The following is a 27,484-nucleotide window of genomic DNA, read 5'->3' as shown; positions in this document are numbered from 1 at the left end:
ATCTGAAAAGAAGAGACGAGGGAGGAGTGAGCAGACCCACCGGCCCTGCGCTGCTTGCCCTGGAGAGGAGCACGTGCAGGGCAGAGGCGGGACAGGAGGCCCCTCTGCATGGAGGTGGGGCTGGGGAAGGGTGCTCTCCTGCGTCCTTCCTGGGTTTTGTTCTCTCAGCTCCCTGGCTTAACTATGGAGTTTATGGCCAGCCAGGGGTGTGGCCCTCCTTGGGGGAGGGGACCAGTCACCAGTGGGGAGGTTTCCCAGCCTTCCTGGGACCACTTCTCCTTTTCCACCTTTCCTTTGCTAATTAGTCCTCCGGCGATCAGTGGGGGACAGTTTATGTCCCCAGAAGGCTCTGAAATGGATCTGAATAATGTGTTGATTTCAAGGTTCCTCCGCACTCCTTGCTGCAAACTCATTCCCTTCTCGATTTCCCATCTAAATTCTATCCAGACGCTTTATCCAGTGTGGTTCATCAGAGGTTCTGCAATGAGGTTAAATGGTAGCATTAAGATAATGCAATAAAAAAGGCCAACCACTTAGAGCTGCCCCTGATTTGACTATAAACCCCTTTCCCTCGTGAATTGCCTGGAGAGAAATTAGTACAAAAATTAAATTTCCCTGCAAGTTGAAGTCCAAAGAAATTAAGCTTCAAAATCAAATCTTCTTGTCGTGGTGAATTAAAATTCAAAGTCCAGAATTCTTAAGTTAAAGTTAAAAAAAACCCCCATTCTTTGCAGTTTCTTACACGGCTGAGTCTCTGCCAAATGTACCTCTGACTGGGCAGATCTGGGCTTCCTTCAGCAGCTCAAACTTGGGGGGGGTCCTCTCTGCATGGGCCTAGTCCCTCAAGTCCCCAGAAAATACGTCTTTCATGGGCCTCGCTTAAGACATGTTTTCTTTTGTTGTTGAAATAGAGCATGCATACGTCAAAGTGCACCGTTCCATGAATTTAAAAAAATTAATAGATTTTACTTGGTAGAGAATTTTTAGATTTATAGAGAAATTCAGCAGGTAGTATAGAGGGTTCCCATACACCACTCGCCATGCCCCCTGAAGTTCCCCCACTAGTAGCCTCTTACACTGACGTGGTACATTTGTTGTAACTGATAAACCAATATTAAAACATTATTATTAACTAAAGCTCCTAGTTCACTCTAGGGTTTACTCTTGGTGGTGTGCGTTCTGTGGATTTTGACAAACTTAACAACATCACATACCCATTGTTATGGTATCATGCAGAGTAATTTCACTGCCCCGCATATCCCCTGTGCTCCACCCTGTCTGCTACTGACTTTTCTGCTGTCTCCGTAGTTTTGCCTTTTCTGGGATGCCATACAGTTGATGTAGTATATGCTTTTTCAGATTGGCTTCCTTCACTTAATAATACGCATTTAAGGTTCTTCCGTGTCCTTTTGTGGCTTGATGCTGCATTTATTTTTAGCACTGAATAATACTCTGTTGTCTGGATACACTTACTGAAGGGCGTCTTGATTGCTCCCAGTTCTTTGTCGTTCAGGACTTTGTGTGGACGTACATTTTCAACTCATTTGGGTAAATACCTAGGAGCCCAGTTGCTGGATCCCGTAGTAAAAGTAGGTTAAGTTTGGGGAGAAACTGCCCAACTGTCTTCCAAAGTGGCTGCAGTATGTTGCCTTCCCACCCTCGATGAAGGAACGTTCCTGTTGCTCCACATCCTCGCCAGCGTTTGGTGCTGTCAGTGGTCTGGATTTTGGCCGTTCGAGTAGGTGTGCAGTGGTGCCACATTGTTGTTTTAATTTACAGTTCCCTGATGACAGATGATACGGTGCATCTTTTCATCTGCTTACTTGCTGTCTGTGTATCTTCTTTGGTGACATGTCTGTTCAGATCTTTAGCCCCCTTTTAATTTGGGTTGTTTGTTTCCTTCTCGTTGTGTTTTAAGAGTTCTCTGTGTACTTTGGATACAAGTCTTTTATCGCATATATATTTTGTAACTGTTTTCTCCCAGCCCGTGGTTTATCTTTTTCATTCTCTTAATAGTATCTTTCACAGAGCAGAAGTTTCAAATTTTAATGACATCCAGCTTATCAATTATGTCTTTTATGAATCATGCTCTTGGTGGTGTATCTGTGAAGTCATTACCAAACCCGAGGTCGCCTCGCTTTTGTCTTACCTTACATTCTAGGAGTTTTATAGTTTTGCATTTTGCAATCAGATCTAAGGTCCATTTTGAGTTAATTTTTGTAAAAGGTATGATTTTTACAAAATTTTGCTCTTCTGAATTCTGTTGCTTTAGATCAGTTTTGCCTGTTTTTTGAACTTAAACAGGATCAGATTGTACATAGCCTTTTGAATCTAACTTATTTCACTCTTACGTCTGTGAGATTCATCCATGTTGCTGTATATAGCAGTAGTTTGTCCGTGACCTTGGCTGTATAGAAACCCATTGTCTGAATATTCCACAGTATTTATCCATTCTACGTGTGAATCATTTCCAGGTTTTGGCTCTTTTGAGTAATGCTGCTATGAACATGCTTTAAATTTTTTTTTTTTTAATTGTAGAATGATCACCACAACAAGTCTAGTTCACATCCATCACCAAACACAATTACACAATTTTTTTTCTTGTAAATGTGAACTTTTACCATCTGATTGATGTGAGCCGGATCTTAGTGAAGTTTTAATGTGCGTTTCCGTTATAATGAATGAAGTTGACATCTTTTGTCTTTTATCTGCAGACTTCTATTCACATCTTCTCCCATTTTTCTGTCAGATTTTTCTCTTCTGCCCTCTGGGGAACTTTATTTATTAGGGAGATTAACTGCTGCCTATGATGTAAGTTGCAAATATGTTTCCTGCTTTGTCCTTAGTCGTCTTGCTTTGCTTATGGTGGGCTCTGCTGTGACACATGTTGCTTTTGTGTAGTCCAGTGCAAAAGTCTCCCTGCTTCTGGATGCCCGCGTCCTGGATGCGAAGGCTTTCGTCTCCCCTCGCTCATAGAGGTTCGCACACGTTTTCTTCCAGGACTTGCAGCTTTCACTTGGTGCATTTAGATTTCTGACCTACGTGCAGTTTCTCCTGCTGTGCGATGGCCGATAGGAATCAGTTTATCTTTTTCCAAATGTTTATCCGTTTGACCCAGTACTGCTTATTAAAAAGTTCATCTTTTTCCCCAGTGACTTGAGAGCCACCCTTACCATATACCAAAATTTGTTTATTACTTGGGTTTATTTCTGCCTTTTCTTGTTCCTTCCATTAGACCAGAGGTTGGCAAATGGATTTCTGTTAAGGACCAGATCAAAAATATTTTAGATTTTCTGGGTCGCATATGAGCTCCCACTTCCTTCTTCTCCTTCTTTTTGTTTCTCACAGCCCTTAAAAAGGTAAAAGGCATCCTTGGCTCCCGGCTGGGTTGGCCTGAGTTGACCAGCTCTTCATCAGGGCTGTCTGTCTACACACAGAGAGGTCACACTGTGCCAGCAGTGGCCTGAAGCCTGTTCTTTCTGGAGGGCTCCTCGTGGGCATTCTTGCTGGTTTAATTTTCCACGCAGACTTGTTAGGCTGTTTTCTGGGGTTCTGGTGAGTTCATAGGTGAACATGGGGACCACTGCCCTCACCGGATGGGAGCTGACCTGCCCGGGAACAGGGATGTCCTTCCATCTGCTCATTTCTGCTTCCCTGTCTTCTGAAGACGCTGCAGTGTACACTCAAATGGATTTGGCTGTTTTCTTGGTTTTTGGATTTTTTTTTTAATTGAGGTATGTAGTCAGTCTACAATGTTGTGTCAATTTCTGGAGTAACAGCACCATGCTTCAGTCACACATACACACGTTTTCTCATTTTCTAATCAATTAAATTTTGCATTTATCTTTGTCATAACCTTCCTTCTGCTTTCTTTTTGGTATTCTCTATTGTTATTTCCCTGATTTGTTCGAGTTGCTTAATTCATTTATTTTAATCCTTTCATTCGTATGGATAAAAGCATTCAAAGCTATGAATTTTCCTTTGATTATTGCTTATGTTTTGGTGATTCTGGTAAGTAGTATTTTCATTGCTATTTTTCCAGAAAATCTGTTTCGATTGTGTTTTCCCTTTTGATAAAGAATTATTTAAGAGTAAGTAAGTTTGTTTTGAAAATTTTTTTCCAGTTTCAAGTTTGTTGCATTGTGATCAGAGAATATGGTTTGTAATATTTCTACCTTATGGAGCATATTTAGGCTTTCTTTGTGGTATAATACACGGTAAGTTTTTACTAACGTTCCAAATACACGTGAGAAGATGTATTCTCTGTTATTGAGGTACAATGTCACACGTGTACGTGTACTCTCTACCCTACGAATTAGCTGGTCTGGTCTTCAGAATCCTTATTTATTGTCCACTTGACCTGCCTTGCAAAGAAAGTGGCTATTTAGTCTCCAGTGGTGCTGTGTTTTCATCTGTTTCTTCTTGTGTCTCTGGATTTCTGCCTTGTTACTTGGTGTATGGATATTCGTAGCTGCTACACATTCATCGTGAGTTGTCGCCTGAAGTACTGTAAAGTGTTCAGCATCAGGGGAATTGTGGCTGCCTTCACAGAGCACGGGGTGTCATGAAGGAGAGGTGGAGACTGAGACGAGGGGTGGGAGGACCGTCCAGCTGGAGGAATAGCATCCATCAGGCCTGCACGTGGGAGTGGGGCTGGACTGCAGTGCAGTAAGGGTCCTGGCTGGGCTCGGGCATGGCCTTTGTGAAGGGGCGAAGGGGGTGAGCCCGGGAGCCTGAGTGGACCCGGAGGGAGGTGCCACTGTCCCTGGGAGTCTGTCTCAGTTGAGTCAGTGGTCAGTGGCATTGCCGATTTTTGAGTAGGATGAAGCTGATGCAAGTCCTTTTGTGGGTGCTTTGGCAGTGCCATGGGATGGGCTGCAGGGAGCTTGGACCTCAGGGAAGGCCACTGAGGAGCCGGCTGTCTGAACTGGACAGGAGTGAAGGGGTCCATGCCTACAGTGGGGAAGAATTAAGAGAGTCCATCATGAGGGGCCTGGGCCAGTGCCCAGACCAGGATGGCCCCCGTGTGCGCATGCACTCAGCCCACTGCCAGCTCTGGCTCAGTGGGTCCATCAGGGCAGGGACCCCGTCCATCCTGTTCTCCCACATGACCCCACACAGGGCCTGGCGTGTGGTGGGGGTGCAGAAACCATTTGCTGCATGTGCCTTAATGGTTGTATTGAGAGGACCAGGCAGCTGATGGGATGTGGTGATGTTGGGGTGGGAGGAGCCAGCTCGGCCAGGGCACGGGGAGGAGGTGGTGCCAGGGTAGCACTTCTGGTTGACGCCAGGAGACAGAGGGTCCAGGTGGGATGTGCTGCGTTCAGGCACAAGTGCAAGTCTGGGTGGAGAGCCCAGTGGTGGTGAGTCTGGGGGCCTGGGGGATGTTGGAGGTGGAGCGTGGAGGGCGCTAGGGAAGGGTGTCGGTAGGTGTCATTTGGGAGGTCGGTCGGCCCACAAAGTCCAGAGACGTTCTGCGTCCTGGAGCAGCAGTCTGACCAGCGTGGGGGTCGGTGCTGCACCCTCTCCCCCGCCGCCCCGGTGGGCCCAGCAGGCGGGCGCCGTGGTCAGTGCTGTGAGGTCCTCATTCCAGTCCCCACTGCGTCTTGAGGAGCCGGCCTCCGGGCTCGCGTCTTGAAGTGGCGTCATAACTCTGACTGATGCTACAGGCTGCGTAGTTCTCGGGACTGGGGCAGAGCGGCGGGTGTCCTTGGCTACCACTAGCCCTGTGACTTGGTTGGGACTACTTGAGATGTGACACTGGGGACTGGCCTGCATGGGGTCATTCCCAGCCCCTCCGTTGGCCTTTGTCATGACTGCTCGCTGCTCCTCCACCCTGCGAGGTGCTTCTGTGCACGCAGCTGGCCCTTGCTCCCTGTCCCCTGGGCCCTCGGGGGCCTCCTTCCACTCCTCCTCATCTCCTAGAGCTGCATCCGGTCCTGACCCACTTCACTGCTTCCACTGCAGACACTGTCCTGGGCTGCAGGAGAGTGGAGCGCGTGCTGTGCGGGCCCCCTCGGGGCCGCAGTGGCTTTAGGTGTGTGGGTGGGGTCTCAGCCTGGCCAGGGCCTAACCCAGGGTTAGGGTTCCGCACATCGGGGGCCATGTAAGTACTGTCACGTGGTTGACAGAAAGGGCGCAAGTGTTTTCGTGTTGTTTCCCCTGCATTGCTGCTCCTGCACCTTAACTAAGGTGATTTCAGTGATATTTTTGTCAGTTTGGTTTTCCTTCCATTTTTTTGAATTGAAGATTAGTCAGTTTATAATGTGTTAATTTCTAATAATGTACAGCATGGTAATTCAGTTATACATTCATAGATACATATTTTCCTTTTCATATTCTTTTTCAATTTTTACGATTTTTGTCAGTTTGGAATTAATAATGATGCCACTTCGAAAAAGTGAGGGCAGGATGGGGCCACAGTCTGGCTGCCATCTCTTAGTGAGAAGTGATACCAGGAGGGACCTCACATTAGGGGTGGGGGCTCTGGGGTCGCCTGAGCACCGTGTGCTAAGCTCGATCTCAGTTTGAGCTCTGCACGTGTGTGCATGTGTGTATGCGTGTGTACACGTGTGTATGTGTGCATTTGCATGTGTGTGCTTGTGTGTGCATGTGTGTATGTGCGCGTGTGTATGTGCGTGCATGTGTATGTGTGTGCATGTGTGTATCTGTGTGTGCGTGTGCCTGTGTGTGTATCTGTGTGTGTGTGTGTGTGTGTGTGTGTGTGTGTGTGAGAGAGAGAATATCCCATTTTTAACAGAAGACATAGTCTGCATTTCTCCCCAAATCCTCTGCGCCCGGAATCCTGCTCCCTGGCCGGCCCCATCGGGCATTTGTCCTTGACCAGCCTATACAGTGTCACAAGGATTTGGTGAAAACCATCCATCTTATTTAGGGAGGAAATTTATTGTGTATATTAGAAAGAAATGGAGTCTTCTGAACACGACTCTCCACTTTGTTAATTTGGATATTTTATACTATTTTGATTAATGTATTTATTAAGCTGTAGCTATGACAGAAGCAGAAATTAGTAATCATGGCCAGAGCAGAAAACTCCTCCAAGTGTAAAGATGATAAATGACTCCAATTACTTCTGGACACATGTGGGGCCTCTTTGAGCAGGGGCTCCTGGCTTTCAGCGGAAGTACCTGGTGGACCCCGGGTTCCTGAGGCCTGGAGAGCAGCGCTGGTTCGCCCGCTACCTGGCCCTGCACACCCTGCAGATCGACGTCTGGGACGGAGACGCCCTGCTCCTCGTCGGGTCTGCCGTCGTTCAGCTGAAGGTAGCGGCTGGTTCCCCGGGGGTCTGCTCTGGGAGGTCTGTCTGCCAGGCAGGGCTGGTCATTGCCCAGCACCGGGCATCGTCCAGGGGTCTGGCTTCTTTGTCCGCAAGTTAAAAGCACTGCCAAGCCCTCTCTTTTCCAAAAGGAAAAGATGTTCGCAGAGTCTTAACTCTGTAATGCTGGGCTCCATCAGTTCCTCCTGTAACCCAGCCTGCCAGGCAGTGTCACCGTCTGCTCCTTCCATGGGGAGAACATACGTTCCCTGCGAGCAGCTCCCGTCGGCCTTGTTACCTGAGGGCCTGGCTCGGCCCTCAGAGGCCCGCCTTCAGGGAGGGGACGGGGGCAGTGAGTGATGGGCTGTGAAAATGCCCCCTGACGCCTGTTCTCCAGAACCACGCACGTGTCGGTGTTATGTGGGTGCTGTGGACAAGTACTGCTGACCTACCAGGGTCTACACAGCTGGCGGCCCCTGACCCACTAAGGAGGGACCCGGTCTGGGCCTGTCCACCCCAGAGATGGGCAGCAGGACCACGTAGTGATGGAGTGATGGAGGGGGGGAAGTGCCAGAGTTCTGGAAGCTGGACCTTCCTCTGGCCCTTCCTCTGGCCCCATGCTGCCCTTTGTGTGTGACAGCCACTCCTCAAGGCGCCGGCGACCTTCCCAGGGCCGCACGGGAAGAGGGGTCCAGCCCTCCCTCCCCGAGGGCTTCACTTGCCCGTTGGCGCAAACAGAGGACTGAGGGGCTCAGCCTGATCGGCAGAGGAGCGCGTGGTCAGGAGGGTCTGCTGTGGCCCGGCTCTGACCTGGCCTGGCCGCCCCACCGCCCCTCCTCAGGCTCCGCTGCCTGCCTTCCAGCCACACTGAAGCCACTGCCCCCCGGGCCTGGCCTCTCGTGCCCCCAGCCTTCCCTGCCCTGAGGCACATCTCTGTCCTGAGGGGTCTGGCGGCGACCTCGGAGCGCCCACTGATGGGGAGGTGGGCTCACTCAGCCTCCCCGCCTTGTTCTGTGCTCGGGTCCTGTCCTCTCCCCACGGTGGGGAGGGGGGTGGTTTGTGGTGGCCGCCAGGCCCTCCTCTGCATCCCTGGGGTCTGCTCAGTGGGTGAGCCGGGTTGCACTTTACTGAAGAATTTGTGGAAAAGACCCGACGTCAAGGACTCAGGTTTTCAGAGGCAGATGGTCCCCGCCGCGGCCGCCCTGATCGTCCTTTCTCCTCTGCAGCATCTCCTCCGCCAAGGGCGGCCGGCTGTGCAGGTCTCGCATGAGCTGGAGGTCGTGGCCACTGAGTACGAGCAGGACGCTGTGGTGTTGAGCGGGGACGTGACCAGGTTCGGCAGCGTCAAGCCCATCGACGTCCACACGGTGGTGAAGGGCCGGCTGCACCTGACCTTGGCCAACGTGGGTAAGAGTCCTGGCCCCTTGGCTGTTGTGCCCCGGGCGGCTCCCCCTCTTCCTGTTTGGGGCGTGAGCCCCCTCAGGGCGGTGCTCACATCGGGGCCTCATCGCTCAGCAGGAATTCGGAAAAGCTCCCATTCGCTTGGCCCTGAGCACTGAGCCTGGTCTTGACCGTGGAGCCTGCCCTGCAGTGGTTTGCTGTTCCTGGTTTCTGATCGGGGTTTGGCATCACCAGCTGCCTCAGACTTGCCCACGCTTTGTTTCTTGATCCTCTCCATGGGGCGTCTCGTGACCATCCTCAAATAGATGACTGGTCCCTGGAGAGTTTCATCTGGAGTCTCAGCTCACAGAGCCGCCTCATCATGGAGGAGAGAGAAGAGAAATGCTCCCTAAATTCCGTGTGGCTTGGGATCAGAGGGCAGAGGCCCGCCCTTCTTTAAAGCCTGCACCCTGACCTTCCGTCAGGCGGTGTCCCCAGAGATGCTGGTCAGAGACCCCGAGGAAAGCCCTGATCCTCCTTCCTCGTGCCGGTGGGCAGGGTGTGGCGAGGATGGTCCTGCCCGGATACTCTGGAGGCTCGACTGAGGCCCCTGCCCGCACAGGGGATGTTAGGCCGGGCGTGCCTGCCGGTGCTGGCCTCAGGGCAGAGGGGCAGCATGCGCCGTCATGGGACTTGTGACAAGCCCACTCGGTTTCCGTGGAGGGGACTGTGGTGGGATTGGGGTTTTTCTGGGGAAAACAGAAAGCAAGATGAAACCAAGCCATCAGAGGTTTCCGGAGCCGTGTCTGTCTGGATGGGACTCAGATCTCTCTGTCGTTTTAGTGGGGAATTTTCCATCCCTTAAAACCCAGCCTGGTTTTAAAGCCTGGAGTCCTGTGGGCCACATCCACCCATGCCGACAGCTCGGGGGCAGGCGGAGCTGGGGCCGAGCAGCAGGAGGAGCGAACACACAGCTCATTAAGCCGGGCTTGAGGTTTCTGCTCGCTTGTTTACAAATGTAGGATCCAAGGCAGCCCCGAAGATAGACAATATGGAAATGGCAAAAGTCAATCAGGTTCTGGAGCAATAAACGAGTCACAAATGAGACGCAGACATGATTCAGAAGCTCACGCGGCCGAGGGAGTCTGTAGACACATCCTGCTTCCGAGGTTGTGCTGGATATTTTTATATTTAATTCACCGGCCCACAAATGTGCGGTGACTCCAGGTTTTAGAATCTTATCTTCAGGAGAAAGATTAGCTCCATTATATGTTATCTTAAATTGTCATTTTCATACTTTGCCTGCAAGAGAGAGATAAGTTCATGGGAAAGAGAGTCTGAGACACCCGGCCTGAGAGGCTCGGAGGCAAACGGGAAGGGGGATGCCGCGGGACAGACGCCGCGGGACAGACGCCGCGCGCAGCACGCGTGCACCAGCGCGCCCGCTCTGTCGTTCCCTTTGCACGCTTTGCATTTTTTGAAAAAAAAAAGAAGTGTCGTGGCTTTTATTTCTTTATAAAACTGGTTGTTCTGCACCAGGTAGCAGCCACAGGCCAGCAGATTGGGTGACAGCTGTGTGAGCCTCTGGGGGACAGAGGCAGGGTCAGCTTCTGCCTGGGCAGCGCCCCGGCCTCTGCATTCACCACCAGCTTCAAGCGGGAGACCTTGGATCGGGGCCCCGGGACACCCCAGGCCCCCTGTGACTTTCCTGGGAGGTGGGCTTGTGCTTGGCGGCTTCTTGGCTCTGGCGAGCTTCCTGGTGCTCTCGACGGCGGCGTCTGCGGCTGTCTTCCAGTGACCTTCAGTCAGCCAGAGGTCGCAAGAGCCGCATTCCTGTCTCTTATTGCTGTGATCCCAGTCGTGGTTCCCCTGGGAGCTCTGCTGTCCCTGTGTCGGCAGGTCTCCCGAGGGGCCTCCCTGGGGGGCAGGGCTCCACGGTCAAGTACCAGTGCTCTCAGGGTCGGAGGCGAACCTGGTGGTGTAGACTTTGGCAGATGACCTGGGTTGGGGCGGATGGTGGCACCGTGCTCTGCTCCCGCAGCCGAGTGTGGGATGGCTGCATGGCTGCGTCGGGAGCCCTGCAGCTTGGACAGCAATCTCTGCTCCGCAGCAGTGAGTCGGTCCCCAGCTGTGACCTCCTGTCCCACGGAAGGGGCAGAAAACCTCAGTGATGTCAGGTCACAGATTGTGCCCAGTGAGGCCCAGCACCTCCGCCCCTGTATGGTCCTTGAGCAGGTGTGCAGATGTGAATTCAGTGTATCTCGTTTACTGTCCCACCTTCTAAACAAACCAATGCCCCAAGTACAAACGCAGTAGGAGGACGTGGTAATGAAGCCCAGGACAGCCCTTGTCAGTGGGGAAGGTGACTGTGTGGTCCTGCTGATCCACATGCCGTGGGGACCACAGGTCCTTCCGAGAGCCAGAGCTTCAAGGATGCTGGTCACCTGCCCCCGTGAGCTGCAGTCTCCTTGGTTTTTCTGTGTCTCAGTGGAGCTACAACCAGGCTGACAATAGGCCAGCCTTAGTTCAGCCAGAGCCGGGGGGCCCCAGGCCTCCTGCCTGTGACTCAGGGAACCACTAGCTGCCGGATTAGGGTGGAGAGAGCTAGGGAAGGGGCCCCCCAGGACACTCTGGTGCCTCCTGTGATGTCTGCCTGTGACCGGCATGGCCGTGGGAAGGTTCACGAACAGTCGGTAAGCCGGCAAGTGTGAGAGTCTGTCTCGCCTAGAATTCCCTCCTGTTGGACTTCAGGGGCCGAGGCAGAACCTGAGATGTGAGAGCTTCCCCGTGGGAAGAGGGGTCGACACTAGCTTCCTCTCTTGGGGACCAGGTTCACAACCCCAGGATGATGAGCTGCTGTCGGGGGTCACAAGTAGGTCCCATGGAGACAGGAGGACTGTGTTTTGGCAAAAGGCTGGACAGCCCCAACCCCAGCCCCAGCGGCGGAGATGGAAGTTCCTGGGGAGAGTGCGGTGCCGCCCTGGGGGAGGGCACCTGCTGGTCCTCAGAGCGGAGGCGAGAGCAGGTGCTTGTTCTCAGGAAGCGGGGCCGGAGGGAGGGACGAGGGTGGCAAGTGTCAGTGTGGGCGGGGAGCTCTGGGCCTGAGGGTGAGTGGGGGGTCAGCGAGGAGAAGCGGGTCTCGCTGGGTGAGCGCAAGAGTGGAGCATCAAACCTTGTGAAACCCATGTTGAGGAGGCTGTTGGGATCAGCAGGAGAGGGGTGTGGTTCCAGATGGGGGCTGGCTCTGGAGTCCTGCCCCAGGCATAGGCCCGGGGACGCTTGTCTGGCCTGGGTGGGCGCAGGTGGCCCTCCCGCCCGAGCTGTGGGGCTGCTGCTGACTTGTGGTGGGAGGCAGACAGCTGCTGGGGGTAGAGAACGGGGACCTGGAGTGGGGAGAGCTGGAAGGAAAGCGGGTGTCTCCGCCGTCTCTCAGACGCAAAGCAGACTCAGCCCTGAGAGGGTCCGAGGGTGTGGATGGGCTGTTTGGAAGCCAGGGCTCTGCATCCGGGGCACTGACGCCTTTTGTCAGACTCTTTTCCGGTCTTAACGGCTCACGTGGGGAGGGGGGTGTCTGCACTCCAGGTCACTCGTGTGAGCAGAGAGTGAGAAGTCCCAGCTCACTGCCGCCGTCCAGGTCACGGGTCATCCCGAGCGACGGAGCCAGCGGCTTCCCGGGAGGCAGCCTCCTCACGTGCGGGGGCCCCAGACGTGAGTGGAGAGAGTGGGGGACCCTCGGGCCAGTGGTGGGCAGGGGGGTGGGGAGGAGCGAGGGGCGGAGGGCTGCGTGTGGCGGGGGGGCACACGCGGGAGCCCGCGCGGCGGGGCCCGCGCCCCCCTGGGCGGGCTGTCAGCATGCGGCTCGGTGCCCTGCAGGCCACGTCGCGTCACCGCGGTCGTCAAGCCCGGGGCTCGCCAGACGGGGCTCGCCAGACTGTGCTCTGCGGAAGCCGCCAGGGTTATTTTGTAGAGAACTACCGCCCTACGAGTGGCATTTGTTTTCGGGTCTCTGCTCACCTGCAGGGGAAGAGGAGAGGAAGGAAAGGTCGGGACAGACATGGACTGAGTTTTAAATGCTAACTCGAAACTCCCACGTTGGGACAAGGAGGAGCAAACTGTCAGGGAGCTTCGGGGAGGGAGCCCTGGGCTTGGCGGGAGTGTTTTCCTGGCCGCTTGAAGTGACCCACAGACCCGAGTGTAAAACACTTGCTGTTGGAATGAGGAGCGGAAGGTGCCCTTTAAGCAGCCTCCGGCAAACGCTGCAGGTCATCGTGTGTGAATCCAAATCTGCCACGATGGCCCTCAACTTTGTTGGCCTTGGACCTGTGCTCCAGGTGGGAATTCCAGAGCTGTGGGGGATCAGGGCCAGGAGGACTTTGGTTCCATCCTGGGGCCTCTGGGACCCCAGGAGTTCCCTGAAATTCTAGCTGAAGGTTTGTGGGTCCTCATACGTTCTCCCCGAGAGCGAGCCCCGTACACATTCAGATCCTCAGAGGGACTTGTGCTCTGTGGGTCAGGCAGGCTGCTAGTCTGTCCCAGACCAGCCTCCTCATTTTAACTTTGAGAAACCAAGGCAGGTGGCTTGGCGAGTTGTGTGGCTAAGGGTGGTGAACTGGGACTGGAACCTGGGTTTCCTGCTTTGGGGCCAGTGCCTCTTCTCCCCAGCCGGTCCCTCTGATGCAGGAAAACAGATGTGGGGCCTGAGTGTGGAGGTTGGGTATGAATGGCTATGCCCTGCCCCCCTTCCTGTCTCACCTCCGGCCACCATGGATGGAGAGTCGCTGGAGGACCGGGGCGTCCCCATCCTCCAGGAGCAGGCCTGAGAGTACTGATAAGACCCACAGCCCGGGGCCAGCAGGTCGGGGCCCCTCTGGGCAGTGCCGGGTTTGCTGTGAAGATTAAGAGCCTCTGGAGTCGTGGTCCTGGGTGAGGGTGTCGTGGGCTCTGGAGATCCCGAGAGCCTGACCTTTTCCCCCTAGAAGATCCCCTAGTAGGGTATTAATACGTTTGCGTCTAATGATCCAGGCAGAATTCCTTTATGTGAGAGGCTGGTGAAGGAGAGACACCGTGGAGAGCGGGTTGTGCAGGTTCCACCGGTATCAGCATCTTAGAGTCTATGAAAAGGCTGAGGCTTTCTGAGCTTCCTCGCTGAGTGAAGTGGCTCAGGGAGGCTCGGAGCCGTGGCTGCTCAAAGAGCGTGACGTCTGCCCTTTAATCTCTGGCCCTCTCTTTGCACCTTGCAGCAATGAAAAATGTGGCCCAGGCGCAGAAGCTGGCTGATGTGGACAGCGAGCTGGCCGCGATGCTCTTCACCCCGCCGCGGCAGGGGAGCCGGGGGCCCCAGGGCGCCGGCCGCGAGGGGGATGCCGTCCGCAGGCGCAAGCTGGAGCGCATGCGGGCCGTGCGCCTGCGGGAGTGCGGAGCCGAGCCGGGCCGCCGCAGGCCGGGTGCGCTGGTGAGGAGGGGTCCCCGGGGTCCCCATACAGCAGGGGCCCTGGGGACACTGGGAGAGCAACCCCATTCTCTGTCCCTCTTTCTTGCGGGCTCCTGCCAAATCCTAGTTACAGAATAGAGGAGGGCCGGACTTCTCAGCCAGCCAGGGAAGTTTTCAAGCCAGAGTTACTGGGGAGCGTTGAATAAAAGCCGATTCCTGGGCTCCATTCTTATTGGCCTGGGGTGGGAGGGTCCTTGGAGCTGAGGCTGTTAAGACAGCTCTGCAGGGACTCTGAGGGTTCCCTGGGTTTGGGGAGCAGAGCCAGGAACTTCTGTATCACGGTGGTCAGAGTGCTCATTCCGACCTGAAAAATTCCCACTTTTGACTAAATACCTAAATAAGACTGTATCATATTTTGCAACTAAGAAATGGGGGGACAGAATGATTGTACGTTATGAGTTTATGGAATAAAGCAGCCACGGGCCTTAAGATCTCTGCCTTTACAGTAAGGCCGGCGGGTGTCTGAATGGACGACGTCCTTCTCAGGGGCCAAGCGGGTGCCCACGGCCCAGTGGACACAGGCAGCGGTCACGGTCACCGTGCATGGCCCTCCCTCGGTGCTCACGGAGGTGGGGAGGGGCTCCTGCCCTCAGGTGTGAGGTGTAGTGGGGGAGGCAGAAATAAGCCAACAAGCAAAAGACTGTTCTGTCCATTGGAGGGGAGGGAGCAGAACGCAGCGGGTGGGGACATGAGAGAGGCCGGATGAGCGGTCCTCAGCGGAGGAGGGCAGTCCGGCTGGCTGTGAGGAGGCCTCCAAGGGAGGCTGGGGGTGCTGGGCTTGGGGCAGGCCTCCTCCCGGCCACGGTGCCCCCATTGGCGCTCCCTCCTCTGCAGCCTCTGGGGCTCAGTCAGCCATCCCCTGGGGGCACCAGCGGTCCCTGCCTCCGAGTGGCCGGGCCGGGCACACGACAAGGCCCCAGTCCCACAGCTGCCAGCGTTGTTGTTACATAAATCGTTACAATTAATTTAGCTGGTTTCCTTTTATTTGGCATGTTTTGATAGAGAAATCAGCAGCTCAGAACCCTCATTTTGAATACAGCAGCGAATCTGGAAGTAATTGGATTTCTAAATACAAGAAAATTTTCCACTAAATTGTAATGATTTCTGGGGTTCATAGCCCTGGAGAATTTTGAGGTGAGAGTATCTTGATTTATCAAATGTGTGGTAGCTTCTATTCCTTCTAGAGCTTTCTCAGCCTTGGGATGGGAATTCTATGAAGTCAGCGTGTTCTTTGGAAGAGAGCTGACAGGAGCCATGACCTGGCCGGCCCTTCACACGCATGCCGAGTGCCCGGAACCATATGACGTCTCGGGCACTGGGGTCATGCACGGGGCACAGGGTGGGGGACAGAGAACCGCTTGGGGCACAGCTTTCTCTCCCTGACAGTTAGACTGCAGGGTGGCTGGGGGTCTTGGGGCGTCTTGGGAGAGGTGCTGTGCCTCAGGGCCGGAGCACAGAGTGTGGGGCCAGATGCCACCGGTTTAATCTCTGTCCAATGCCCAGGACAGTGGCTGGCCCTCGGGACTGCCATCGGTCAGCCTCAGCCACTGTGCGCGGGGGAAGCCCCAGGCTGTGGGGTGACTTTGGTCTGAGTGTCCTCTCTGGGGACCTAAGGCCCAGGAAGAATGGCTGGAGGTTGTCTCCTTGTGCTGAGGGCGTGAGGGGCTGCAAGGGACAGCCAGCCCAGAGCTCTCTGCTCTGTGCTGCACAGGGTCCCCGGGGCCCTTGGCCTGGATTCTGGCCCAGCCATTCCACATGTGAGCGGGCGACACTGGTTCCCAGTTGGTGACCACTCAGTCTGTTCCCACAGTAACTGGACAGTTCCGAGTAGTGCCAGCCGCGGGCTCACTGGCTCAGGCGGTGTCACTAGGGCCTGGCCCGTCCTCTCCCCTTGTGCACCCCCTGCAGCGAATCCCACTCCAGACTCCCCTCGTCCGGGTCGTGCCAGGCAGCTGCGGGCGCCCCACGGGTGGCTCCTTTTCATCAGCCTTGCCTCCCGCCAAGGGCAGTGCGGGCACCTGGTGCCCGGGGCCGCGCTGTTCTGCCCATCGCTTTTTCTCGGCAGGCCTCCGGTAAACGGGGAGTGGCCGTCGCTGTGGCCTGCCTGGCGGTCAGTCCGACGGGCCGGTCTCATGTCCCTCTTCCTGTGGCCTCTCCCTTAGAGCGCTCGTCCTGGGGCTCTCACTGGTGGGCAGTGCAGATGGTGCCCCTCAACTCAGAAGTGGGTCAGAACAATGTCTCAATTCAAGGTTGAGAAGCCACCCTGCTCGTCTCTCACCCTGGATCACGGCTGGCCGTGGCGCCCAGCACGGCCGGTCACAGGCTCCGTTCCACTGAGCGTCCCTCATTGTAAAATGCTGCGTGGGGAGGCCTCATGTGAACACACCGCACCTCCATTTTCAGATCCCTAGGGAGAAACGAAAGGCCAGCTGTGGTCCCCTTCCTGGGGAAAGGCTAAAGTTATGGAAAAGTCAATACCGAAAGTAATTTAAGTCAGAAATCAAAATTGTTTTTTACTGAAGTCTAGTCAGTTTACAGCGTTGTGTCAATTTCTGGTGCCCAGCATCATGTTTCAGTCCTGCGTGTACAATCGTGTGTTTGTTCCCATGTTCTTTTTCATTGTAAGTTACTACAAGATTTTGAATCAGTTCCCTGTGCTGGACAGTAGGACCTTGCTGTTGATTTATTTTATATATAGTAGTTAGTATCTGCAAATCTCGAACTCCCCAGAAATCAACTTGGCCCCCACCTTCTGAGTTAAAGCCCGAAGGCATTCAGATGTCGAGGCCTCCTTGGCGTTCGGGCGCCCTCAGTGCCGGGCCCGGCGGCCTCCCCAGTGTGTGGGCGGCCCCTTCGAGGCCTTGGGCTTGCGAAGCGGCCTCTGATGGGCATCACTACTCAACACCAGGCAGCCGAGGAAACTAGGCCCACCTGCAGCCTCTAGACCCCCCGGGGAAGCCAGGCCCTCGTCAGCACGGGGCGTCTGAAGAACGGGGTGGATGAGGGACCCACGCTGAGCCCTGCCGAGGCAGCGCGCCTGAGGTCTGGACCCTGACCCACCTGGAGGGCAGTCAGGGCCGGACACAGCCCCTCCCGGGGCCTCTGCTCGCAGACGGGACTCCCACCACACAGGGGCCTGGCTGGTCAGCGAGTCACCTGTCTTCAGTTTGAGGCTGTTCTTTCCTCTTTTTTTTTTGGCCAGCCTCTGCTTTTAATTTCCCGCTGTTCCCAGGTTGGTGGTGGTTGTCTCTGGGGGGCATGCAGGGCAGGACCACTCCCCCTGCCATGGGTAGACCACTTGTGGGCAGAGAGAAGCCAGGAGTGCTGTAGACAGGCTGCCCGGTCCTCTGCCCTCTGGAGCTGGAGGCCGGCCGGTCCCACCCAACCCCTGTGTTGAGGAAGCGGGTGGTGGTGATTCCAGGAGAAATCTGGTGTTTGGGGCGGGGGTGCTGGTGGCTAGAAGAGAGCCCTGAGAAGCAGAGCGCCCCAGCCCTGTGACCCACCTCGGCCCCGTGTCCGCAGGCTCAGCAGAGCGTCCGCGCCCAGCACGCTCGAGACCTACAGGTCATCGCCGCCTACCGGGAGCGCACGAAGGCCGAGAGCATCGCCAGCGCGCTGAGCCAGGCCATCACCACACGGCACACCCTCCACGCCTCACTGGGCACTGCCGAGTTCTTCGAGTTTGTGCTCCGGAACCCCCACAACACGCAGCACACTGTGACCATCGAGATAGACAACCCTGAGCTCAGGTGGGAGGGCGACACCCGCTCTCCCCTCCCCCTGGGCCCCCAGCCCAGACCCTGAGCTCTGTCTGAAAGCTAAGCTGGCTTCACCCTTGCGGTTCTGGGGGCCAGCTCTGAGTGGGTGGGGGCGTCTCCCGTGGGGCCGACTGTCTCCCTCCCTCCAGCCTCATCCTGGACAGTCGGGAGTGGAGCTACTTCAAAGATGCAGCCGACCTGCACACGCCGTTGGAGGAAGACATGTTCCACCTGCAGGGCAGCCTCGCGCCCCAGCTCTTCCTGCGCCCCGGGGAGACCGCTCACATCCCCTTCAAGTACCAGACCTTCTCCGCAGGGCCGTCGGCCTCAGCACAGGTGGGGGAGCCAGTCTTCCAGTGCCCGGGGGCTCGTCAGGCCCCTGGGCGCCCTTTTGCCCTTTTGAGGTCGGTTCTGCAGGGTAATGCTCTTCACTTAGACGGGCATGAGGGGCTCAAAGGCTTCCGTGCAGGCTCTTTGGATGCACTTTCGGGACAAGAAGGCGTCAGGATGGTGGTGACGGTGTCATCCTCTGGCTTCAGGCAGAGCTGTGTCACCTGGTCCGGTCCTCCCCCCCCGGCTGACAGCAGCCTCTGCTGCCTCTCTGGGGTGGGGGGTGCTGGTTAGTAACACAGCTGCCCGGAGGGTCACTGTGAGACACGGGGGCCCACGCAGAAGGAAGTACCTGTCACCCTGAGACTCCATCTCATGGCTCTGACCCCCGGTGCTAACTGGTTTCTCACAGGCCTCTGCTGAGCTGAGATCTGAGGACACGGATGCCAGGCCGCCTCGGGAGTCCAGCATGATGGCCACCAGGCACGCCAAGGTAGGGAGCAGAAGACAGCAGACCCCCATCCGGGGATTCCGAGGTCCTCCAGTGCCACCCAGTGACGTGTGTCACGAGTCCCGTGGGGCTTGGCGCCACTGCCCTTCCCTGCATCTCTTGGAGGGAGGGGGCCTGGGCGGGGTCAGGGTGGGCAGGGCCCTTGGATGTGGACTTGACACGTCCTAGCAGGGCGGTGACAGCTTCAGCCAGACGCTGGTACGGCCTCCGGTGGTGGGGGGGATGTCTAGCATGGAAACGTCCACCGGCAACGTGCTGTCCTGCAGCCCTTGGGCACTGCGGGTGGGAGGCCAGGCCCCGGTGCCGGCTGCAGCTGGCACAGCCTGCGGCCACCGTGCTCAGTGAGACCGGCCTGTCCGACCCCGCGCCATGGCCTTCCCGTGCCGGGCAGCATCCGTGTGGTGTGCGGGGGTGTTGCTTCCGGGAAACAGAACTTCGTCCCCACTGCCACCCCAGGGGGTGGCATGTTCACAAGACACCCTTACCCGTCGCTTCCTGCCTGTAGGGTGTCCTTCGGGGAGCTTGGGACACTCGTTTTAGAGGAATTTCTTCTTCTTTTTATTTTTTTGGTAGACAAATACCTTTTGTAGTAGGTTGAAAGTAAAAACAACAGCTCTTCTGCCCCACTTCCTGCCCTGAGAACAGGTTTCCAGTCCCCCCCCCCGACTGAGGAGGTGGCTCCCAGCTGCAGCCCCGCCTTCCCGGGCCTCCCTGGGGTGGCTCCGTCACTGGGGAGTGTTCTCTGTGTTTTAGTTAAACGTGGAGCCATGGCTTTGCCTTTGTCTAAGGAATATGTCCGCTCTTTATTTAGGGCTGTCGGTTCAATCTGAGAGGTGAACACATTTTTTTCTCACGTAAATTTGAGTTTTGAAACAAGTCCCAGATATCTTGGCGAGTTTATTCGTAATGACTTCTGCATGTATCTAACGGCTCAGGGCTTCTCCAGCCCTGGCTACGCGGCATCGTCACTGCCCCCGGATTACCAACAAGTCCTCAGGGGCCTCGACGGTGCTTACTCCCCTCTTTGCAGCTGGTCTGTGAGGTCGGGGCCTGCTGCCCTCGGCGCGCTGTGCCTGGAGTCGCTGGGCGCGGACCGACCGTCCTGGGCCGACCGCTGCGTCACCCACGGAGGCCACGGTGGCTGGCTGTTCACGGTGGCATGAGGTGTCCACCTGAGGGCCCATGGCCCAGGCCCGTGACTCCGTCAGGGTGGAGAGTGGTGCAAGTCTCTTGCCTCATCCTCTTGTGCTTATTGGCTGTGATTCTTCTGTAAACAAGAACTTGCCCCCATCAGCAGTTTGGTTACCGTGAAATATGCTTTATACCGGAAAGGCAGGGTAAATTCTTTCCTTTTATTTATCAATTTTTAAAATAATGAATTATGCCCTAGCAACCTCCGAAGGTGGTCAGCTTTGTAGAGGCTCGTCTGAACTCGTGGCTCTGTGTCCGCTGCGTGCCGGGCGCCAGGACTGTCCCCCCTTTAGGTTTGCACCTGTGCCTTTTTTTTTTTAAACCTTTTTATTTTGAAATAATCTCAACTTAGAGAAAGTTCAAAGAATAACACAAGGAATTTCCTTGTATCATTTACCCCGATTTCCCAGTTGTTGACATTTGACTTCTGCCTTGTCATTTGGTGTCTGTATTTGTCCATGTTTTTTACTGAACAATTTGAGAATAAGCAATCAACAAAACGCCCCGTTGTGCCATGAGACTTAGAGCTTATGTGTCCTGCAGATAAGGAGACTCGGCTCCAAAACCACAGCAGGACCAGGAGAGTCAGGAAGCCTACACTGATGCAGGCCCGTCACAGACCCTCCTTAGATTTTACCAAATATCCCAGCCCCGGACCCCTTGCTCACCCAGGGTCACTCAGTGTCGAGGTCACTTTGCTGGTCCCTCCCCAGCTTTCCTAGCCTTTCGCGGCCCCGGGACTCTTGCACTATATAGGCTGCTTATCTGCTGACTGGCTCCCGGTCTGGGTTTGTCTGGTGTTTGCCCAGAAGCAGGTTCAGGTTGTACGTCCAGGGCAGGACGAGCCGGGCGTTTTGCTGCGTTCTTCTCAGAGCCTCTTACTGGGAGGGACCCGATGTTGATTTGTTCTGTTACCAATTATGTTAATTTGACCCTCTTATTTGGTTAAGTTGGTGTCTGCTGAGCGGCTGCTTCAGGGTAAAATTAATTAAGAAGTATTTTGTAGCTGCTAATTAGAAAGTAAGGGGTAAGTATTTTGTCGGGAGATGCTCAGACGATGTGAAGATCCTGCTCCTCATCTTAATTCTGCTGCTGGTCCCAGATCGGCTGCGAGTGCACGGCGGGGGCCTGCCGGTGCTCTCAGACTTCATCACCCCCCATGTTCTCAGTAAGGCAGCGCTTGCCTCCGTCCAGTCATTCATGCAGTTTACTTTTTACCATCATGGACCGAGAATTTCCGTTTTATTCTGTGGGTTGTACTTTGTTACTGTCTTTATTCGTTTCGCTGCTCACACTGTCCCTGACCCACCTGTGGCTTCTGCTCCATGCTGGCCCCTGTGACCTTTCGACGTCCTGCCATTCCGTGAGCACTTCCCTGGTGCTGACACACATGGTGTTCCAGAGTCATCCCGTGCCCTCCCTGCTCCATTTCTGGAATCAGCCATATATCTGAGGTTTCTCTCCATGGAGACTGCTGTTTAGAAACTCAGGTCTGGTGCTGGGGGTGCTCATTACCACTGGGGTGTCCTTGCTGCTGGTCCTTCTTCGAGGGGATCCACAAACAGACGCACACAGATTTCTGAATCCTCCTGTGTGTTGAAGACTCTGAATTCACACGGACGCCCCCAAACAACAGGCAGCGCCAGGTTTACTCTGCTCGCCTTTCCCCCCGTGTTTGTAATTCCTGAGTCTGTGCCCGCGAGGCCTGGCTCCCACTGTCTTCAGTATTTTTACTTACTTGCTCGGTTCCCTGGTGCATAACCAGCCCACTGACCACACTGGGCAGCTCCCTTTGGCCCTGGGGAGTTATGTCACCAACTTGAAATACAGCTGGATTTGTTCATTTCAGTTTGTTTTCAATATATAGACATCGTTAAAATTTTCATTTACTTTTTCCGTTAACTGAAAATATTTCCAGGAGTCCAAAATCAAGCTATGAAATGAAATATTTCGGAAAGCTCCTTCCGTGCCTGCCCCCCCCATCCTTACCCCCCGCCATCCTTACCCCGCACATCCTGCCCGCCGCATGCATGTGCGCGTGAGCGGGGCGTGACCGCAGGTCCTGAGCGTGTGCAGGTGGCCTGTCCTCGTTCACTCTCAGGCCAGGGCCCTCCACGTGTGGCGTCCGCTGCTTACCCAGCCAGTGCCCTGTTGATGGACTTCGGAGGCGTTTCTAGCCTTCTGCTGGCACAGATAGTGCCGCGGTGCGTAGCCTCACACACATAACGTTTCGCTGAGTCCCTCTCCGAAGGGGCTGGCCCACTTGGCACTATTGAACCACCTTAAAGCTCCTCCTGACCTGCACAAATGTTGTCGGCCCTTTGAGAACTTCTTAGCGTCGTAAATGCTGCAGAGAACAGAGACATTCTGGCCGTGTCTCCCAATTTTGTTTGCAAGTTCTCCAAAGGCAGGCTTGCTGCGTCATCTGTTTCTGTGGGTGTCGCTCCTGTGCTGGTCTAAGTTCTAGAAAAAGGTTCAGCCCGGTGGGCTTTCCCAGATCACAGGTTCTGTGGGTCTTGGGGCGTAGGGCTTTCCCAGGTGGTCACACCTCGACGCCACTCAATTTCCTGGACCGCTGGCCACTTGGATGGGGGGCTGGCCCCCTGGTCTTGTGTCTGGACCTTGTGGGGCTCTGGGACCCAGCAGGGAGCAGGCAGCCACGTCGCAGCCCCTGCGGCTTCCACTCTGGGGAGGGGGCTGAACGTGCCAAACACAGAAGGGTGAAGAGGACGGGGGGGGGGGTGTCTCAGGAGCGCAGACGGTCTGTGAGACTTCTTCCTTGAACTTGGTGATGGATTTTAATCAGGTGCACTGTAGAGGGAAAATGTTGCGTTTTGTAACTGCGGTGGGCGGGGTGCAGCTGGTGCGGCCCCCTCGACTGCTTCCTCCACACCCGCTGAGTAGCCCCTTGGGTTAGAGCTTCGGAGACTGAAACCACACAGCTGTTTAAGAGGACTCATTATGAAGCGTTGCTAACTAGACATAAGTCGTTAACCAGGTCAGTGGAAGAGTAAAATCAGAGCCCTGAGGGTTTCAAGGAGGTGGAGATGTGGGGATCAGCTGCCTGCCACCCCTAGTGCTGGGGACGGAAGGATGAAGCTGGAAATAAGACTTAGGTGCTCGGTGAGGGGGCGGGGGTGGGGGAGCTGAGCCGCGATGGGTCTGCGGTGGCTGGGACTGCGGTGATGAAAATGAACTGGATCTCTGTCCTGCTGCTGGATGTGGAGGCAGGAGGGCCCCCCTTCACCCCCGAGCCTGGATGCCCCCAGGGTCAGAGCTCCAGGAGCGGCTGCCGGAGCAGGAACATGGTGGGCAGGGTCCCAGCCTGAGAGGGGCAGGCGGGGCAGGCAGGGGCCGGTCCCTGCTCTGTGACGGGCACGACAGCTGAATAAACTGTTGGTCGCTGTAGAACTGCAGTCCCAGTGTGGCAGTGAATTTTGACAGGTGTCAGGGTGCAGGTGCCGGGGATGCGGGTGGGGTCGCGGGGCTTCCCTCCCAGCGGATGTGAGGCCCGGTGAGCGCACGCGAGGTGTGGAGACGCGTGCGGGACAGCAGGCTTTCAGGCGATGCTCCAAACCAACAGTGTTGCGTGGAGACCCAGAGCAGGGGCAGCGGCGAGAGAAACGGGGGTCACTGACCTCGCCTGTGCCTCCCACCTCATGGGGGTGGGCGGACCCCGCGGAGACCCCCGCCCCTGCCCATCGAGGGAGGTGCGGTGCACGCAGCTGCCCGCGAGCAGGGGCGGGTCCTGAGGCCGCGCCGCTCTCCCCGCAGGTCTGGTTCCGCGTGAGCAGCGGCAAGCCCATCGCCTGTGCTCTGCCTGACGGTGGAGCCCCGGCCGCATGTGGTGGACCAGGCCTTCCGCTTCTACCACCCGGAGCTCACCTTCCTGAAGAAGGCCATTCGCCTGCCGCCCTGGCGCGTGCTTCCAGGCAGGTCCCGCCCACCCCTGCGGCTGGTGGCTGGCAGCTTCGACAGGCGGAGAAGGCTTCTCCCTGAGGGTGACAAGTGGCATCCTTACATTGTCCGTGGTGCTTTTACTCCAGCAGCACGGGGCCCGGCTGTAAATTCTGCCCCTGCCCTGATTGTCCGACGTGGTGACCTTCTTCCCTCCTCTGGGATGACAGGGTGCCCTTGGCTGGCTGATTCCCTCCTGCCGAAATCCACAGCCCTGGGAAGAGGGGTGCCCAGGCTCGGGTGTCGGGCTGCGCCGCCCCCAGTCCTGGCCTGGAGAGCTCGCCGGGCTCCCCTGCGCCTGCTGACTCACTTATTTTCTACCTGATGCCCTTTAGTTTTGTTTATTCCTTAAAGTAAGTGCTGGGGATTGAACCCAGGACCTCGTGCATGCTAAGCACGTGCTCTACCACTGAGCTATTACCCACCACCCCCATCTGAGGCCCCTGTTACCTTGCTCCAGAGTACTTCGGTTTCCTTTTGGTCACTCCCTTTGGCTGAGTCCCTGAGGCGGTGGCTTGGAACGGACCAGCCAGGGTCCGTGCAGGCGTGGACTAGGGTCCGGCAGCAGTGTCTGTCCCCAGCAGGACTTCCTGAGCACCTGTTGTGGCCCGGGCTGTCAGGAAGAGGCATTTGTTCTGATGTTCCCTGCTGCAGGTGCTCCCGTAGGAATGCCTGGGGAGGAGCCCCCAGTCCACGTCCGATGTAGTGACCCGAACGTCATTTGTGAGACCCAGAACGTGGTAAGTTCTGTCGCCCTGACCCTGGGAAAATCCTTCCCCGCCAAGCCCCACCCGCTGCCTGCACCCCTGGCCTCCGGCAGTCTCTGCAGCTTAGGCTTTTGGTTAAGCGGTTTCTTTCTAAGATGCTCAAGGGCTGTTTGACGTCCCCCTGAGAGCTTTATGAATGAGTTTTCATTTTTTTCTGCTAGCAGATCAGTTCCTTGATTATCTGAATTTAAATTAAAAAAAGGCATGAAGCAAACTGAATAAAGTGAGTGGTAATTAAGGCACTTATTAATTGCCATTGTGTGAGGATAACGACCATAATTATATTATGACTGGTTGGGAAACCGGATAAAATCTCCTGCAGAATATAATTATTGAACTCTATGAGATCAAGAAGTTAATGATTTTCTCCTTTGCAGTGAAAAGAAATAGTGAATTCTGACTAGTATAGAAAATTAAAAACATGTTGCGGGGTGGGGTCCTGGTTCACACCTGCATTTGCATCATGTGGACTTGGGGGGCCGGGGTCAGAGCTGAGAGGCAGCCGCGTTCCTGTGATGCACCCCGCTGTCTGGCAGGGCCCCGGGGAGCCTCGGGACGTGTTCCTGAAGGTGGCCAGTGGTCCCAGCCCAGAGATCAAAGACTTCTTTGTCACCATTTACACGTAAGTACGGGGACCCTGTGGTCTGGAGGGGTGGGGAGAAGGTGAGGAGGCAGGCTGGGGACCGCTGGTGGCACTGAAAGTGCGCCAGTCACGTTTCTAAACTCGTGATGGGAGGCCTTGGGCGTTCGGCCAGGTGAGGTGAGATTCGGGGACTGCAGGGGCCTTGTGAGGGCGCCCTCTGCTCACCACGGCACCACCAGCCAGGAGAGACACTCCAGGCCGCTTCTGCCCTGAAACTGTGCAGGACGGCCCGGTAGCCCCTTGTCACACGCAGCGGGCTCCTCACCGAGGGGAGGGAGTCTGTGCAGCGGTCCTGCCCAGGCCCCCGGGACGGAGGAAAGGCAGCTTGATTTCCTTTGCAGCTCGAGGACTGACTGACTCCCTCCCCAGGGGAAATGGCCCCAGTTCCTTTCCCTTTCCCTGTTAAGTCCTGTCTCCCAGCCCTTGGACCTTTTAAAACCAGTGCAGGCCGAAGGGTTTCCTGCAGCCCCTCTGAGAACGGGGTCGGGTGGGGGAGGGCCATCTGCCTTGTGTGCCGATCTTGGCTGGGAGGCCAGGCCCAGCCTCTGCGTGCTCTGTGGTCGCTGCAGAGTGGAGTCCTCATGACGCCTGGGGGGCAAGCACTCCTGAATCCCATTTTATAGCAAAGAGTCGGCATCCTTCAGCACCAAGCTCAGGGCCGCGTGACCTCCCAGCCTGTGTTCTGGTCCACGCTGTGTGGCCCGCGGGCATGGTTTGGGATGAAGCTGGCCCAGGTGTGCACCTGCAGAAGCCCGAGTTGTCATTCATTCGGGGTCTGTGTGCGGGGTCAAAGCCACGCTGAGGCTGCAGCCCCACCTACAAGCCTCCGCTCGGAGGGAAGGTGGCTGCGGGAGGGACAGCAGCTGGCCCCCCAGTGCCTGCCCTCCGGGCAGCCTTCCCAGCCTCGTCCTGCCTCCTCTCACGCGGTGGGTGCACTCTCCTCGCCATGCCGTGAATGGCTTCTGTCCCGCGCAGGGACCGCTGGCTGGCGACGCCCGTCCAGACCTGGCAGGTGCATCTCCACTCCCTGCAGCGCGTGGACGTCTCCTGTGTCACAGGCCAGCGGACCCGCCTGTCCCTTGTCCTCCGGGGGACGCAGACGGTTAGGAAAGTGAAAGCTTTCAGCTCACACCCCCAGGAGCTGACGGTATGGCTTCCGGGGGCTGCTGGATCTCGTGGGTGTTCCTGGACCCCCCCATCCCCGCCCACCCGGGGAGAGGGGGGGGGCGCGGCCCCGCGGTTGGTCCTGAAGGCTTCGGCTGTCTTCATTCCAGTCGCCTTCAGTAGATGTCCCGTCGTGGGATGAGTGCCAGCTGCCCCAGAGGCCAGTGTTCAGAATTGCTGGCAGGTGCACATTAGTAGTGAGTCTGGAATTGGTGCAGCCGCAGTCACACGTCTGGATAATGAGGGCAGCGTGGACGCCCCGCCGGCAGGCCGGGGTTTAGAGCCGGGCTGGTTAAACTCCGTCTCTGCTGAGGCAGCTCCGGCATGCAGGGGTGGTCGCCACCTGGGAGGGGACTTGCCCCCCACAGGTGCTGCACAGATGGTGACCCGCTGTGGCGCTGGCGCTGGTGCCGGCAGCAGGTCGGGTCTGGCCTCAGATTGGGCCTCTCTGCTTCTGACCTCCCGGAGGTCCCTGCCCCCAGTGCAGGCGGTCACCCCTGAACAGCCAGCTCCCCTGGGATCCTCTCAGCCCCCTGGGGGTCTGCACAACTCGAGGGGCTGCCTCCTGACCTGCTTCTCTGCTGTTCTGTTTCTCCTGAAGACGGACCCCAAAGGTGTCTTCGTGCTGCCCCCTCGCGGGGTGCTGGACCTGCACGTGAGCCTGAGGCCCCACCGGGCGGGCAGCCGCTTCGTCCACCTCAACCTGGTCGACGTGGACTTCCACCAGCTGGTGGCCTCCTGGCTCGTGTGCCTCTCCTGCCGCCCGCCCCTCATCTCCAAGGTCTGACGTGAGAAGTGCGTGGGCCCCATGGTGGGGGTGGCATGTCCCCCGATTGTCCCCTGGCCGCGGGACCCAGGCCTGCCCCGACCCAGCAGGATATCTTCCTCCTGGCCTCTGGCTGGAGGTGGGGGTGCTGCTCCTGTCCTGTGTTCCCCCTCGGCCAGGAGCCTGGGGGGCTTGTCTGTTGTATCTACGGAGACCCCCAGCGTCTGGGGCCCCGCGCACAGAGTGAGCT

At 56.4% G+C, this 27,484-nt stretch overlaps 1 protein-coding gene across 1 annotated transcript in view; it reads left to right on the top strand.

Moving 5' to 3' along the window:
* The window catches only part of NPHP4 (nephrocystin 4), a 102,935-nt gene that overhangs the window by 74,195 nt on the left and 1,256 nt on the right, over positions 1-27,484 (top strand). The window contains 13 exon segments of the mRNA XM_032495045.1: positions 7,123-7,283; positions 8,503-8,683; positions 12,239-12,364; positions 13,897-14,108; positions 17,670-17,896; positions 18,055-18,241; positions 18,648-18,728; positions 23,712-23,747; positions 23,749-23,869; positions 24,549-24,634; positions 25,198-25,283; positions 26,280-26,451; positions 27,070-27,249. Coding sequence (XP_032350936.1) covers positions 7,123-7,283; positions 8,503-8,683; positions 12,239-12,364; positions 13,897-14,108; positions 17,670-17,896; positions 18,055-18,241; positions 18,648-18,728; positions 23,712-23,747; positions 23,749-23,869; positions 24,549-24,634; positions 25,198-25,283; positions 26,280-26,451; positions 27,070-27,249 — 1,856 coding nt within the window.

Source organism: Camelus ferus, chromosome 13 (assembly GCF_009834535.1).
Source record: "Camelus ferus isolate YT-003-E chromosome 13, BCGSAC_Cfer_1.0, whole genome shotgun sequence".
Lineage (NCBI taxonomy): Eukaryota > Metazoa > Chordata > Mammalia > Artiodactyla > Camelidae > Camelus > Camelus ferus.
The sequence above is the reverse complement of the archived record's forward strand: the minus strand, read 5'-3'. Positions and strand labels throughout refer to the sequence as shown.